A 16,898-nucleotide genomic window follows, 5' to 3' on the forward strand; every position below is an offset into this window, starting at 1 on the left:
AATATGGTATGGCCGTGTGAGGAGTCTGAGGAGGGGGGAAGGGATGGTCTGGTAAGGACTCTTGAAGGAGAGGTTGTTTGACCAGGGAGACGTGAATAGTAATGTATGCCGAACACAGATTTTCATGTAATCACTTAAAATCATCAGCACTCGTTAAAGGCTTTAGTTCCTGCAATTGCATTCTTTATAATACGTGCTCATGTATGAAAATGTAAACTGAGCATTATGGATTTATGTGAACTTGAAATAAGTTTCCTGAGATTTTATTTGATTAAAAATGATCACTTTGGGAATATAGCTGTTCGGTGTTAGAAACCAGAGTGATTTTTTAAATCTTGATTTGTGAGATTAAGAAAAACAAGTTGTACTTTTTTCATGTATCAGACACTTAGAAATGTGTGTGTTACAGTCTATGTTGGCAAATCAAATTCTGAAAATTAAATGATACAACCACGCAGCTAGCTTATAAGTGAATTTTTTAACCTCTTTTCAGAAATTGATCACCCATGAGAAGTTTGAAAGTGCATGTGAAGAACTGAATAATGCATTACTTCGGGAACAACAGGCCCAAATGCTACTGAACGAGCAGGCACAGCAGCTACAGGAGTTGAATTACAGACTTGAACTGCATTCCAGTGAGGAAGCTGACAAAAACCAAACTCTGGGAGAAGCTGTTAAGGTAGGACAGTATCTCTTGCGTAGTCGTTTGTTTCCTGTAGGTGTGGATCTTCCAGGGACTCATCATTTATATCTCCTGGCTAGGGAATAGAACCCAAGATCTGAAATTTTATCCTGTACAAGTTCATAAGGATGGAATGAACTTGGTTCTGGGACCTCAATTCCAAGTGTCCATTCACATGTATCAAAAATGTAGAAGTAGGTTTTACTTGATAGCTGAAAACAAAGTTGTAGGGGTCTTTCCAGTAATAATTACTATTTCAAGTTTTTTTTTTTTCATTTAACTTCATTAACTTTAACAAGTTTTCATTTAACTTGTTTCCTCTTCTCTAGTTCTTTTCTTTTACTTGTTTTATGCCTCCTGGACTTTGAAACTCTACGTATCTTTTGGATTTTGAAAAGTTCTGGGGCTGGGTCTGTCTGATTCTTATAGAAGTGCGTGTCTGGGGAGGAGGATGGTTTGATTAGGAAAAGTTGTTCTCTCTGTCATATATTTGTGGCAAAACTACTTAGAAGGGAAAAGAATAAAATAGTTGTCATTTAGAAAGTTTCATTAATGGATTTAGGACTGTGGTATCTTTGGGAAATGTTGACTATAAAGTATAATAGAATTGTACTGTATGTCTTCTTTGGAAAAATGGGTATTCATGTCTTCTGTCCACTTTTTAAATTGGATTATTATTTTTTGGGTGTTGAGTCTTATAAATTCTTTATCTATTTTGAATATTGATCCTTTATTAGATATGTCATCTGCAAATATCTCCTTCTGTAAGTTGTCTTGTAGTTTTGTTGATTGTTTCCTTTGCTGTGTAGAAGCATTTTATCCTGAGGTCCCAATAGTCCATTTCTGCTTTTGTTTCCCTGGCTTCAGGAGATGTATCTAGAAGGAAGTTGCTATGGCTGATGTTAAAGAGATTACTGTCTGTGTTCTCCTTTAGGATTTTTATGGTTTCAAGTCTCACATTAGGTCTTGAATCCATTTTGAATTTATTTTTCTGTTTGGAATATTCCCATTTTTAAAAAAGATATTATTTATTTGACAGAGATACCACAAGCAGGGGGAGTGGTAGAGACAGGTTGAGAAGCAGGTTTTCTCTTGAGGAAGGAGCCTGATGCAGGGCTCAATCCCAGGATGCTGAGATCATGACCTGAGCCGAAGGTCAATGCTCAACAGACTGATCTACCCACATGGCCCACATCCATTGTTTTTTGATGAAACTAAGAGAGTTCTGTTGACTTGCTTGGGGTCTTCTGGCCTATAAAAATACAGAGACTGGGATTTAGTGTTTTAGAAAAAATTAGAAATTAGAAATTAAAAAAAGAAAATACAGATGAATTTAAAGAAGGAAATTTTAAAAAGAAAATACAGATGAATTTAAAGAAGGAAATATAGATGACCTTAACGAAAAAAAAAAAAAAGGCCTCCTAGAACTCCTAGGATACTATTAATATTTTGGAATGTATTTTTCCTAATATGTGTATTAAGTTGACCCACTTGAAATTGCTGTTTTTATAAATGAAAGACAGACAAATGGCAGCAGTTTTGTATGGTTCAACCTAATATATATAGTTTTTCTTACATAAATGAGAATGTACATACTATTTCATAACATATTACTTAATATATATTAATAATAGTTGTAGACATTTTTACTAGCTGATATGATTCTGTGATATCAAAAATTTTTTCTTCCTTTTTTTACACAAATAATAAATCCCATTGTGTAAAAATAAGAAAATAGAAGAAAAATGAAAGTTAAGAGAATCCCAAATCACATCATCAGATATATCTATAGTCAAGATTTTGTTGTATATTATTTCAGTCCTTATGTTTTATAAATAATAAAAATATAACCAAATATAGGTTAGTGAAAATACAATAATACTGTTATCTATAATTTTTAATTTATTTTCTAAAATAATCATGTCAATAATTTCTTCCCATGCCAATAAATATAGCAGTGTCATCATCTTTCATGGCTGATGGAATTCTTTTGAATATGCATAGTTAATTAACCTAGTTTCTTTCACGTCAGTTTCCTTCCTTCCTTCCTCCCTTCCCTCCTTCCATGTAGTTCTAAGATGAGTAAACTTGTGGCTAAATCCTTATATACATATCTGTGATTATTTTTAGCACAACTTCCTAGATGAGGAATTGCTAGGTGAAAGGCCACACGAATTTTAAAATGTAAATATTACAAATTGGCCTACAGCAAATATTTATGAGTTAAGTTCTCTCCTAAAATGTATAGCAGTTTCACTTTTTACCCAACCTGGCTATTTTTACTTAAAAATTTTTGCCTATTTCATCAATATGGCCTTGTCACTCTAATTTGTATTTCTTTGATTACTAGTCAGTCGAACATTTTTAGAAATACATTGGTCAACACTTTTATGCTTCATGTCCTGTTAATAGATAATACAATTAACTAGAGTTTGACAAAGCGTATAGCTGTGTCCTATTGGAGTCTTTTCTTTCTGTAATAGTTTGGAGTTTGTGTTTAGGTGTAGTACCTTCCAGCAGATAAAAAGCTGTTCATATTAATTTCTTTAAAATGCCAGTAGCTTAAATATTATTGTCAGGAGTGGAGAATTGTTTAATTACTATCTCTTAATTAGAACTAGCAGGTGGTGATGTGAAAATGCTCTCTTGTGGGAGGCAGCACAGTTCAGCAGAAAAAGCACTGGCCTTGGAACAAGTATTTCCGAATTCAAATCCCCATTCTGTCACTTGGGCAAATAACTTAACCTTTCTAAGCCTCAGTTTCATCTTCTGCAAAATTAGGGATAATGATACTTATGTTACAGAATTTTTATGAGAATTAATTAGGATACTGATTGAAAAGCAAGTATATTGTTGATAAATATTCTTTTGTGTTTTTTCAGTAATAGTTAAATGAATAGTTTTTTTTTTTTTTAAGATTTTATTTATTTATTTGACAGAGAGAGATCACAAATAGGCAGAGAGGCAGGCAGAGAGAGAGAGGAGGAAGCAGGCTCCCTGCTGAGCAGAGAGCCCGATGCGGGACTCGATCCCAGGACCCTGAGATCATGACCTGAGCCGAAGGCAGAGGCTTAACCCACTGAACCACCCAGGTGCCCAAATGAATAGTTTTTTATTTGTCCTGTGCATAACTTTGTTTTAAAAAGTAAAGTGTCTTGCGATCCCTGAGTGACTCAATCAGTTAAGCATCTACCATCAGCCCAGATCTTGTTACCAGGGTCCTGGGATCGAGTCCTGCATTAGTCTCCCTGCTCAGCGGGGAGCCACTTCTCCCTCTGCCTCTGCCTCTCCCCCTGTTTGTCTTCTCTCTCTAATAAATAAATACAATCCTAAAAAAAGATAATAAAGTGCCTTGCTTCTTTATAAAAAACAAAATAAGTTTGTGAATACAAGATATGGAAAATACAGAAGAGAAAACAAGTTACTTATAACATATCATCTGAAAACAACCAATTAACATTCTGGAGTTTTTTTTTTTAGTCATTTTTCTATATGTAATAGTTACTTTATAAATCATACGTTGGATGTGATGTTCAGAAAGGCCTTCCTTTATGTTACAGCTAGGTTTTGGCCAAGATACTTCCTTTATTGCAGCAGTGCATCAAAGAGTAAAGGAATCTCCAAGGACAAAAGTATTCTAACACCAACAGACCCCAATGCGTGGAATCAGCGTTAGCACTGTGAACGGATGTGGGGCTTACCCTGCAGGCAGATATCAAAACCAATGTTAGAAGAGCTTTGGGCTCTTTTAGAAGGAGACAGAGCTTTGGGCTCCACCAGCAGATCAGGCCTTGAGCCTGAGGCTCCCACACTAAGGAACGGCCTAGTAACCTGAGTGGGATAATTTCATGTCGGTAGTGTCTGGGCAGAAGCTAGTGGAAGATTTTCTCTGAAAGAAAGCTTGCCTAATTTAGTTCTTTCAGGAGCCCCTCACCAGATGGAATTCAACAAAGAAACTGGCACACAGACATGTATGTTAATCTTATATTCAGCCGCATTGCTAAACTCTCTTACCACTTTGAATAATACTTGATCTGTACTTTCTAGGGTTTTCTACACAGAACATTATATTATTTGTTCTATAGTGACAGTTTATTTTTCTTTTCCGAACCTTTATCTTTATATTTTTTTCTGACTTCACTGGTAGTGTTCAGTGCTGAGTAGGGGTAGGGGCAGCAGGCATCCTTATCTTGCTCTCTGCCTTGAAGAGACTCTTTCTTAAGTCTATCCATTAAGAAGGAAGTTTGCAGTGTGGAGATTCCTTAAGAAATTAAAAATAGAGCTTCCCTATGACCCTGCAATTACACTACTGGGTATTTACCCCAAACATACAGATGTAGTGAAAAGAAGGGCCATCTGTACCCCAATGTTTATAGCAGCAATGGCCACAGTCGCCAAACTGTGTAAAGAACCAAGATGCCCTTCAACGGACAAATGGATAAGGAAGATGTGGTCCATATACACTATGGAGTATTATGCCTCCATCAAAAAGGGTGAATACCCAACTTTTGTATCAACATGGACGGGACTGGAAGAGATTATGCTGAGTGAAATAAGTCAAGCAGAGAGGGTCAATTATCATATGGTTTCACTTATTTGTGGAGCATAACAAATAACATGGAGGACATAGGGAGATGGAGAGGAGAAGGGAGTTGAGGGAAATTGGAAGGGGAGATGAATCATGAGAGACTATGGACTCTGAAAAACAATCTGAAGGTTTTGAAGGGGCGGGGGGTGGGAAGTTGGGTGAGCCTGGTGGTGGGTATTATGGAGGGCACGGATTGAGTGGAGCACTGGGTGTGGTGCATAAAAAATGAATTCTGTTAATGCTGCTGAAAAGAAATAATAAAAAAAAAAAGAAGCAAATTTGCTACAGGTTTTTAGTTGATAAATCTTTATAGGGGTTAAAGGAGTTTTTTCTTCCTGGATGATGCATAAATAAAAATATTGTGAATAAATGTTGGATATTATCCCATACATTTTATTATGTATCTGTGGGGATAATTATGATTCGTCTCCCTTATTCTGTTGGTGTGTTGCATTATATTAGGGATTGGCAAACTATGGCCCACAGCTTGGGTTTGTATGGCCCGTGAGCAAAGAATGGTTTTTAATGTTTAAAGGATCTTAAAAAAACAAAGAAGCAGCCCAAAGAACATGTGACAGGAACTGTAGGTGAGCAGAAAGCCCAAACTATTTTGTATCTGAAGTTGCTGATTACATTATTCAGTATTCTAATGTTAAGCCAGCCTTGCATACCTAAGTCAACCCTGTTTAGTTGTGTTGATTTTTAAAAATACATTTCTACACTCAGTTTATTAATTTTTCACTTAGGACTTTAAAATCGATGTTCTTAATTTGATTGTTTTATTATTTATCTCTCTCATACCGTCCTTGTCATTTTCATGGTATCAAAATTTTGCTCATGTGAAAGGACTTCCCTTCTTACCCCAAACACATGGAGTGGACACTAGATAATATATCACAAACGAATTGTGCAGTATATAGCCGAGCTTAAAGTGAAGTGAGTGAAATGCTGAGAGACTAGAAAGAGAGAGGATATCCACAACCAGGCAGTGAGAGGAGGCGAAGTGTAGGGAGCTCACTGTGGTGTACACATCAAGCTGGGGGCTAGAGTTGGTAATCCCAACGTTAGGGAAATCCAGGCTTCCCTGAGATTAGACTAGGAAAGAGCTACCGGTGTGAAACTGGGGGTCGGGAAGGGCTGCCCCATGGGGAAGTGGAGAGGAGATGTTCCTGCCTGCTAGCTACAGGGGAATTTGATAGCTACTCTGGACATCGGGTAGGGGAAAAAGTCACAAAGGAAACGGAAGGCCAGGCTTGTGTCACCCATGAAAGTCAGGTCTTGGTTTATGCTCCCTTCATGTCCAAGGGCTGCCCTGCTGAGCAGTGATCTTCTGTATGGCAAACTATGGCCTTGCAGAACCCATGTGACCTGATAGAAGAAGGCTTGAGAATATTCAGTAGGGGTGCTTTATAGAGCACAGGAGACTTTTATGGGAAGTTCAATATTACAACCATGTGAAGAAATGAATTGCACAACAAATGAGAAAATTGTACCTCAGGTGGTAGGAATACTAAATGTTGAAAGGTACTTTATTTATTTTTTTTTAATTTTCACACATTTAAAAATTTTTTTCACACTTTATTCATATCATGCTTAGCAGGCATTGTACATGTAAAATGATGCTAAGTTTTTAAAACTATTCCCATTTATACAACCAGTGAACAATATATGGGGCAGCCTTAGACCTCTCTATCAACAAAAGGAAGAAAAACTAGCTTTATAAAGCAATTAAAGATGAGCCGATAAAGCCTGAGATGAGGAAGACAAAAGCAAACAGAATGTATAAGAGGCTTTCTTTAGACAATATGGAATTTTTGTGTGTTTAGAGAACATGATTGTATGTGTGTTGTGTGTGTGAGAGGGAGTATGTCCATGCTGTTTGTTCCCCTGTATCAGTGTAGATGGTTTTGTATTAGAATGGATTCTCCAGAGAATTGTGTGTGTTTGCGTATATACATAAGTATGTGTATATATTTATGTTTTTCATATGTACAGAGAATGTTCATCCTTGTAGTTATGAGAACCCAGCCAAATACAGTGGACACTCTAAAGAGACAAAGAAGGATGTAGGCGGAGATTTATCATAAGGAATTGGTTCACACAGTTGTGGAGGCTGGAAGTCCCAGGATCTGCAGTTGGCAAGCTGCAGACCCAGGAGAGTCGGTGGTGTAGTTCCAGTTAGAGTCTGGAAGCCTGCGAAGCAGGAGAGACAATGGTGTTAGTTCCGGTCTGAGGTCCAAGTCTGATTGAAGAGATGTCCCATCTTGAAAATAGGCAGAAAAGGCAAATTCTCCCTTTTAAGACTTTTCAGGTTGAAAGTTATTTTAGATTATACTTTAAGTGTTTTTAAATATTGTGAGAAATAAGGTATGAATAGAAATTATAAGACATGAAATGAAGATGTCATTGAAATTAAAAATGCAGTGAACAGTTTTTGAACTTTGGGTAGACATTGAAGAGATGTTAGGGAACTGAAAGATAGTGAGGAAATTACCCACTCTGCAGAGACAAAGTGGTGGAGAATAGGAAGTTAATACCAACAAAAAAGAGATTTACACATACACACACATATACATAAAAGATTTTATTTATTTATTCATCAGAGAGAGAGAGCTAGAACAAGTAGGGGGAGCAGCAGGCAGATGGAGAGGGAGAAGCAGACTCCCCGCTGAGCAGGGAGCCTGATGCAGGACTTAATCCCCAGGACCCTGGGATCATGACCCAAGCCAAAGGCAAACACTTAACTGACTGAACCATTCAGGCATCCCAAGAATGAGTTATATTTAATAAAAGAATGAAAGTAGAGTAAAATGGACTGAAAAAATGTTTAATAAACTTTTAGAAGCAGAATCAGGACAAAGCAATATTTTGAGCAAGAAGGACTAAAAGTTTTATAGATTTAAAAGAAAGTAACTTCTCAAATTAAAGGAACTCACTGAACTGTGAGCAGGATGTAAAAAAAAAATGAATAAGCACCTAGAAACAGAGTAATGAAATCTATAGAGTAGCAGAGACAAAGAGAAAATCTTAAAATCTGTGGGCTTAGGAAAGTGGCTTTTTTTTTTTTTTTTTTTTTTTTTTTTGTCAGAGAGAGTGAGTGAGCGCAGGCAGGCAGAGGCGCAGGCAGAGGCAGAGGGAGAAGCAGTCTCCCTGCTGAGCAAGGAGCCCGATGCTGGACTCAATCCCAGTACGCTGAGATCATGACCTGACCCGAAGGCAGCCGCTTAACCAAGTGAGCCACTCAGCCGTCCTGAAAGATGATTTTCTGTTGCTGATTGTGAATTAGTGGAACTAGTTTAATAGTTATAAAATTCTCCAAGATCTCAAGTCAGCAAAGGGAACATGGTTTGAAGGCGGGAATTACATGGATCTAGCATACCTCTCTATGATTGGGAGCTGTAGACAAATGGATATGGAAAATGTCATATGGAAAAAAGTGGAACAAGTCAAAGATTTATTATCTTTTCCCCACTTCCCCACTCCATTCCTAAGGTATTTTGCATTGTTTGTCTACAATATCATTAGTACTACTGAACATCTGAAACAGTTTTATTTTTAAGATTTTATTTATTTGAGAGAGAGAGAGAGATTGAGAGTGCATGAACAAGGCGGGGAGGGGTAGAGGGAGAAGCAGACTCCCCGCTGAGCAGGGAGCCCAACACAGGACTGGATCCCAGGATGCTGGGATCATGACTTGAAGTGAAGGCAGCCATTTAACCAACTGAGCCACTCAGGTGCCCCACCTCTGAAGCAGTTTAGTTAGGAAGCATTTCTTTATTTCATATGTAAAGTACGTTTTTTTATTTATTTTTTTCTTAACTTTAAGCTTAGATTTAAATTTAGTCACATTTATACGAACCATTTTCATCTTGGATTCTGCCTTACATATATTTTTTTAATGACATACATGAAAAAATGATTAAAATAAGCAGTTACAGTAATGAGAGAGTCAACCTGTGAGGTAAAATAGTTTTCAAGAACTAATACAGAAATTTGTACCTGAAAATGGGGGCTGATGCTCTAACCGACACCAAAGTATGAGGCATTGGCTTAGAACAGATTAGAGGGATAGTTCTCTTATTCTCACCTGTTACCTAGCTGGGTGCAGGGTCATCACCATTATGGTCAATGCCTGCATGCACATGTGGGCATATGGAAACAGGCACACCAGGAAGGAGGTACCTCCAAGAGTCTTGGAGTACTTATTGGTTTGTGGCACTGACTGGAAGCAAACAGATTAAAACCTGCCAACCTTTTGAGGCAATTGTGTTGCCTCAGAAACCACAAGTCTGGGCTAAAATAGTTTAAAACTCTTCGAGCCTTAAACAACAAACCTTAAATGAACTATCATTTTAGTCAATGCACAGAATTCTATACTATAAATATCATGGTTTATTTAGTTATTCATTTGCTGATGGGCATTAGATCTGTGCATTTAGAAAAAAAAATATTAATAGATTAGAGTAAGGAGAAACTGAATTAACAGTCCTGAAATGACATTGGTTATATGAAAGATTTTTTTTTTTTTTTAAATTTTGCTCTCTCCCTACTAAGTTTGACATTAAGAATGAGTAAATCATTAGGATTAGAATACAGGTATAACTCTAGTCATTCCTCATTTTTTTTCCTGAGAAAAGTTAGGTACCTATTAAATTCTGATAGCTTTCAATTATATCTGAAATATATTAGATGTATTTATTATTTATAGAAAATTTAAATATTTTTTATATTTATAGGATAACTTAATAAAGCCAGTAATCTTTCTCTAAAGTTAAAAAATCACCCCCCAGATTTATCTTCTTAAAAAAATAAATTTTGTTCATCTAATAAATACACATATTTGAGCCATTGCTGTGTGGAGAGGATAGCACTTGACTTTGTGGAGAATATGTTGAATTTAAAAAAGAATACCATTATCTTAATGCTTAGTGAGATTTTTGATATGACAGTGGGAGAGAGAGCTTCTGAAACTATTATAAAATCTTAAATTCTCTGAATTGTCACAGTTTTGGAATTCTGCAGACGTTGGTTGAGAGAAAATGGCTTAGGGGAAAAAATAAAGATTTTATTTCACAGTAAGTCTTCCAAATAGTTCTTTGTCTAATTTGGGTCCGGCTCTTATTTACATGCCCTTTTTGGTCATCATTTTTTAAAAAGAATGAGCATGGGTGGGGTGGGGGGAGAGGGAGAGAGAAACTTTAGCAGACTGCTTGCTGAGCTTGGAGTCCAACTCGGGACTTGATCTCAAAACCCTGAGATCATGACCTGAGCTGGAACCAAGAGTTGGTCGCTCAACTGACTGCACCACCCAGGGGCCTCAGCATTTTTGTCATCATTTCTGTCACCTGCCTACTTCTACTATCTTGTCTAGTGTCCATCAACCGGCAGCAGACTCACAGGGTCTCAAAGACGTCTCTTTCAAGCTCCCTGGATTGTTCCTCACCTTCCTGCAGCTGCTCTGTTTTTTTTTGCTTATGTCTCAATTTTAATAGAAAATTAACCTGTTCTTTATTATTTTCCATTCTGAAACATAATTACACTTAGATTATGGATGGGAAAGAAGCAAGAAGAAAGAGTATGTTTTAAAAAATTCAAATGGAATAATTTGCAGGGATTTTTGGAGTTGGATGACAAAGGGTCACATTTTATGAATATTTACCTTCTTTTTGTTAAAAAAGTACTAACTTTTATATTATTACTAAAATTATTTGACATACTCTGGGGGTATAAAAGGTGACTATTGCACCGAAGCCACTTATTTACATAATTTTGAATAAATAGCCATATTTTCTCTAGTAGCTTTTAACAAAAGGGGCCTCAAATTCATTTACCTTATAAAATTTAAACATTTTTTACTTGATAAACCCTGATTATAATAATAATTAACATCTATCACATAACCCACTTTCATAAACTAGGATTATTAACGTCATTACTTAATTTAAGTCTTATCATTTTTTACTTTAATCCCATATATTTTTTTATCTTCCTAATGACTTATACCATTGAGACCTAAAGGGTAGTCAATTATATTTCAAGGTCAGAGAAAAAAGAATTAAGAAAACAACAGCTCTGAGAACATTTTTTAAAAATATTAATTTAGCAGAGAAGATTCAAGCTAGAATCTAGAAGATTCATAAAAAGTTGTTATTTTTATTTTGTTAATCTGAACAACATAAAAATATATACTAAAATAAAATTCCTTTTCTGTTTAAACTTACCATGACATAATTTACTTTTTTTTGAAGTGTATGCTCTCATATATAATTTTAAAATGCCTTCTCCATGTTTAAATTTGTGGTCAGCAAGGGGCAATTTGAGATTAGAGTTGACATGTTTCTTAATTGAATCTAATCTTTGGTTAGATCAAATTTTAAATATTATTGAAAGTATTTTGAATAATACAGTTTAACTTTATGTAAAATTTTTTGCAAACATTACCTAATTTGTTTTTCTGATAAAACATGATCAAAGTAAGAAAAATTTTAAAAACATAGGAAAAAAACTCCAAAATATATGGAGATCCGTTGTCACACATATGTAACCATCATTCATATTTGGCAAATAAAACTGGAAGTCTGCTATATATAGTGCTATATCTTGTTTTTTAGGCAGAGTGGTATTACTTTGACATTTACATTCACACCATTCTGGCATCTGTTAGAATTTAGACGATAGGTATGCCAAAGTAGGAGCAGACACCAGTTAGAGGCTAACACTATGATCTAGACCAGAGATAATGGTGGCTTGGAACAGGGTGCTCGGAGTAAAGAATAATGAGATTCTGGATATATTTGCATTTTGATGGTAAAATGTGCAGAATTTCTGGTGGATTAGGTGTGACGTGTGAAAGAGCGGAGTCAAGGATAATTCTAACAACTGGGTGGATGGGGTTGGCAATAAATGTCAATGTTAAAATTATTTAAGAAGTCTATCTTAATAAGCCATATCCTATTCCATCTTATGTTAAAATATAACTATTTTCTCATTGTTGGATATTCAGAATGTATCCATTTTCCACTATTAAAATTAAGATGAGTACTTCATATTTAAGTCTTTGACTACACAGCTGATTATATTCTCAGGATAGAGCTCAAGAAGCACGATTTATTGGGTCAAAATATAGATACTTTTAAATTGGGGTGTGTGTGTGTGTGGTGTGTTTAAGACTATGAACATTTTTTTCAGATCTGTATTTCTTCTGGTGTATATATCTGAAAAAGTATATAAGAGCACCTGCTTGGGGTGCTGGGTGGCTTAGTTGGTTGAACGTGGGGCTCTGCTTTTGGCTCAGGTGGTGATCTCAGGCTTGTGAGATCAAGCCTTGCATCGGGCTCTGAGCTCAGCATGAAGTCTGCTTGAGATTCTCTCTCTCCTACTCCCTGTGCCCCTACCCTCCTCAAATAAAATAAAATAAATAAATAAATCTTAAGAAAAAGCACATATTTGACCCCATTTTCACCAGCATTGGATATCATTAGATATTACCATGAAAACACCAGTCAAAGCCAAGAACATTTACCAGTGTTACAGGTAAGGAAAGCTGTATGTTTTTGGTTTTGTAGTGAGCATAAAATGAGCAATGAATTTTCTACCACATAGGTGTTTTTTTGTTCAAATAATTTTGTGTAAAGTTAATTTGTTATTTGTAGTGTAGTTGTTTATTATTATTATTATTATTATTATTGGTCGGGGAAGAACAAAAGGAGAGAGGGAGAGAGAAAATCTTAAGCAGACTCCACACTCAGTACAAGCCCAACACAGGGCTCGATCCCACGACCCTTAGATCATGACCTGAGCAGAAACCAAGAGTTAGGAACTCAACTGACTGAGCCACCCGGATATTCCTATAGTGTAGTTTTAGAAAAGAGGTAGAACAAACATTTCTGAGTATATGCTTTAGTTAGACATATTGGTAAGGCACTTCATAATATTTTATTTAACAGTTGTGACATTTTAAGAGAAGAATTATTGCTTACATTGTGTAGATGAAGAAAAAATAATTGGAAAAAAAGTTGATAATATATATGATGTGAGGCTGCTTTTTATAAAAGCCGGATGTGTTTGTTAATATTGCTTAGAAGGTTTTTCTTTAAGATCCTTAATAGCTTTAAAGAGTGTTATGGTTGGAAATTTTAATATTAATTTATTACAGCAGAAAATTTTCATATTTAAGAAAAATAAAATGCTTCACACGTTTTTAGTTTTTAAGATTTTATTTATTTGTTTGCAAGAGAGAAAGTCACAGAGCATGAGCAGGGGGGGGAGGAGGCAGAGGGAGAGGGAGAAGCAGACACCCCTTGAGCAGGGAGCTGGTTACGGGGTTTGATCCCAGGGTTCTGAGATCATGACCTCACCTGAAGGCAGATGCTTAACTGACTGAGCCACCCAGGTGCTCTGCTTCACACCTTTTTAAAAGAAAATTGATAAATGCCACATATTTTTTTGGTATATCATAAGAATATTTTATGACAGAACAGAAAATTATTTGCCTTTGAACAAAGTCATTCTAGGGGTCAGTTTTAGAAGATATTATTGCTGTTAGACTTGAAAGAATGCATATTTCTATCATCTATCATATATTGCCTGCTTAAAGAAAATTCAGTAGTAGTGAATCTGATTTTCCCCTATCAAGCCATTTAATCATATTCTGAATTAGGCTACACGGTAGAGAAAAGTCTCTTTTGAACTTTACAAAAAGGAATTGTACAGTTCATTATCAAAATTTCCATTTTATTAAAAAATGACATTGATGTTTTGGTTTTAATCATATTCATATATATATATACAGATATAATACGTATATACAGTTATATGTATATACATACATATATACTCCATATAAGTAAATTACATAGATTTTATTTATATGTTTACATATAATATATAGTGCAAGTTGTATATAGCAATTCTATATATAACTATTTCTACTTATATATTAGTTGTGTATGTAAATATACACACTATACATCTAGGTATATCCGCATGTATGTTGGAAAGTACACTGGGTAAAAACCCTTTTATGACATGTTTTTGGGTGTGGTCTTTGTCATTTGCTTGTTAAGTCTTCTGTTGGCTCCTTGCCCTTAGGTTGTTTCCAACAGTTAGTGGTATGCTGCCCCCAGGTGGTAGCAAGTGCTTTGATTTACTTGATCTTATGGTCTCCATTGACAAAGCTTGGGCTTTCCCTAAGACCTAGAACTCTGAATTTCACAGGATTTTCTTTTTTTTGTAATTAATAAAAATCTTTATTAAAATAGCTAAACATAGCAAAGTCCATGCAGGAAACTGGCTGATTTCTCCATGGTAAACTCTTAAGAAACAGTATTTGTGTACAATTTGATAGCTCTCTTACTAATCCATTACTATTGTCTTACCTCTAGACTCCTCATTGTACTTTGTGTACAAATGGTCCCTTATAATTTGCTTGGACAGCCTCTGGTGGTCCAATCATTGCCTGAATTCCAACATAGCTCACAGTATTATTATGAGATAGTCATTATCTACATGGCTTGAGACTTGAGGCCAGTCTGCTGTTAAAATGTTTCCTTTCCTCTTGGGTTCTCAGACTTTGATGGCGGTAATCCACTTACTATGCTTACGGAAGTAATAATAAATAAAGAGATGGAAGGAGTTTACTTTTCTCCTGCTCTAACTCTCCCATCTCTTTTCTCATGGTAGGCAGGCAAAACATAAGGAGAATCACCCCAGCTTTTCTTCTACCTCCATCTATGGCTAAATCTCAGATGACAGTACTTTTTAGTTCACCCTATTAGAAGTAGAACCTATTGATTTGCTTCTTTTAGCTGTGGACTTCTGCCTTAATACAAAGCACATAACTGATAACTGAAAACACAGACAGGTAGTAAGTGAGGCCAGGCAATGAGTAGTTCAGTTATCTTACCATTAGTTCAGAGAATGTTCCTCTGATGATGTAGGCAGAGTGGGAATGTAGTTATCACACCTGGCGAATCTCATGAGGACCTTGAATATCTTACCAACAATATCACTACTGTGGACCAGAAACTCTGTTACATTTTCTGTAATGCTCACGGTTACTTGGAAAGATGCATATGATAATACACAAATATAAATGTATAATGAATTAAGGATCAGAGTTATTAATGCATTTGCCCAGAATCACGTGTTTGTAGGTTGTGGCATCAGTATTTCAGTTCAGGATCTGCCCAACTTCATAGCCCATCCAATACAGTATTTTCTTTCAGAATCTGGGGCATTTTATTTTCTCTGATGGATTTTTTTAGAAAAGCAGATTGGTTAAAATATCTAGAAATGGAAATTGGAATAATTCTAGAAATGTCTTCATCTGCAGCTGTTCAGCTTTCAAAAGCTTATCTTCACGTGAGTGTTGGTAATTCAGCCTACTTCAAGTTTAGCTCAGTCTTGGCGGCAGGAGAGCACCGAAATGAGGCAGATGCTAATCCTCAGAAGGATTAACGTTCTTACTTTGTGGAATGATCCTGGATAGATGCTTCAGAATTCAACCTCATTTTCTCCTGCTTCCCCTCAACCCCCCCTCCTTCTCTCTCTCTGGAACACCTATTAGTCTGTCAAAAATTGAATATCCTGACTTGATCCTCTGTGGTTCTTACATTTTGTCTTACATTTTCTTTTTGTTTTTGATTCTGATCAAGTCTGTATGTTTAATTTTTCTGTTCAAATATTTTATATTACTCATTTTTAATTTCTAAGAATTGCTGTTCTTTCTCTAGTTTTTTTATAACATCCTTTTTTAAAACATGGCTTTTTGTGTGTTTAATAGACAAACAATTATTTAAATTCTCTTTCTTCTGAAGTCTCTATGTATCTTTCCTGTTTATTTCTCTCGCCCCCTTTCTTTCATGTGGGGGGCTGTCAAAGACTGTATTGTATAGAGATAGCCACAGTAATATTTCTAGTCCTTCTAGTCCCTGGAAGATACTTCCATAATCTTACCAGCCCAATATTAAGAGGTCAAGTTTGTTTCCCTTTCCTTGAGATTGGGTGGGCCTTTGTGACTCCTCCTGTGAAGAGCATTAAGGAAGAAGTGATACTGCCTGACTGTTAGCACTAGGTCATAAAAGGCACCCTGGCTTCTGCCTGTTCATTCTCTTCTCTTGCTCTTGGCTTCTCTTGAGTTTCTCTGTCAGTGTTCTCTGGTGGAATCCAACCATTGTTCTCTGGAGGCCCAGGCCACATGGTGAACTATGGATGGTTGTTTTCAGGTCTGATGCAACAAGCCAGCACCCATCTGCGGCCAGACGCATGTGAATGAGCCTTCTGATGCTTTCACACTAGCCTGCCACCAAGGCTCCAGTTCTCAAGGAGCAGACACTTGCACTCCTTGCCATGCCTCGTCTTACTACCCAAACCCACAGAATCCATGAGTCTGATAAGTGGGGGGGTTTCACACCACTATGTTTGTTCTGCACCCCTAGTAACTGGAAAGGTTGTAGGTTGTGGCATCAGTATTTCAGTTCAGGATCTGCCCAACTTCACAGCCCATCCAATACAGTATTTTTTTTTTTCAGAATCTGGGGCATTTTATTTTCTCTGATGGGTTTTTTTTTTTTTTTTTTTTTTTTAGAAAAGCAGATTGGTTAAAATACCTAGAAATGGAAATTCGAA

The 16,898-nt window shown here is 36.2% G+C and overlaps 1 protein-coding gene across 1 annotated transcript in view; it reads left to right on the plus strand.

Moving 5' to 3' along the window:
* The window catches only part of CCDC171 (coiled-coil domain containing 171), a 299,006-nt gene that overhangs the window by 166,119 nt on the left and 115,989 nt on the right, over positions 1-16,898 (plus strand). The window contains 1 exon segment of the mRNA XM_013063104.2: positions 494-679. Coding sequence (XP_012918558.2) covers positions 494-679 — 186 coding nt within the window.

This window comes from Mustela putorius, unplaced genomic scaffold (genome assembly GCF_011764305.1).
Source record: "Mustela putorius furo isolate JIRA1106 unplaced genomic scaffold, ASM1176430v1.1 tig00000421_pilon_pilon_pilon, whole genome shotgun sequence".
NCBI classification, from domain to species: domain Eukaryota; kingdom Metazoa; phylum Chordata; class Mammalia; order Carnivora; family Mustelidae; genus Mustela; species Mustela putorius.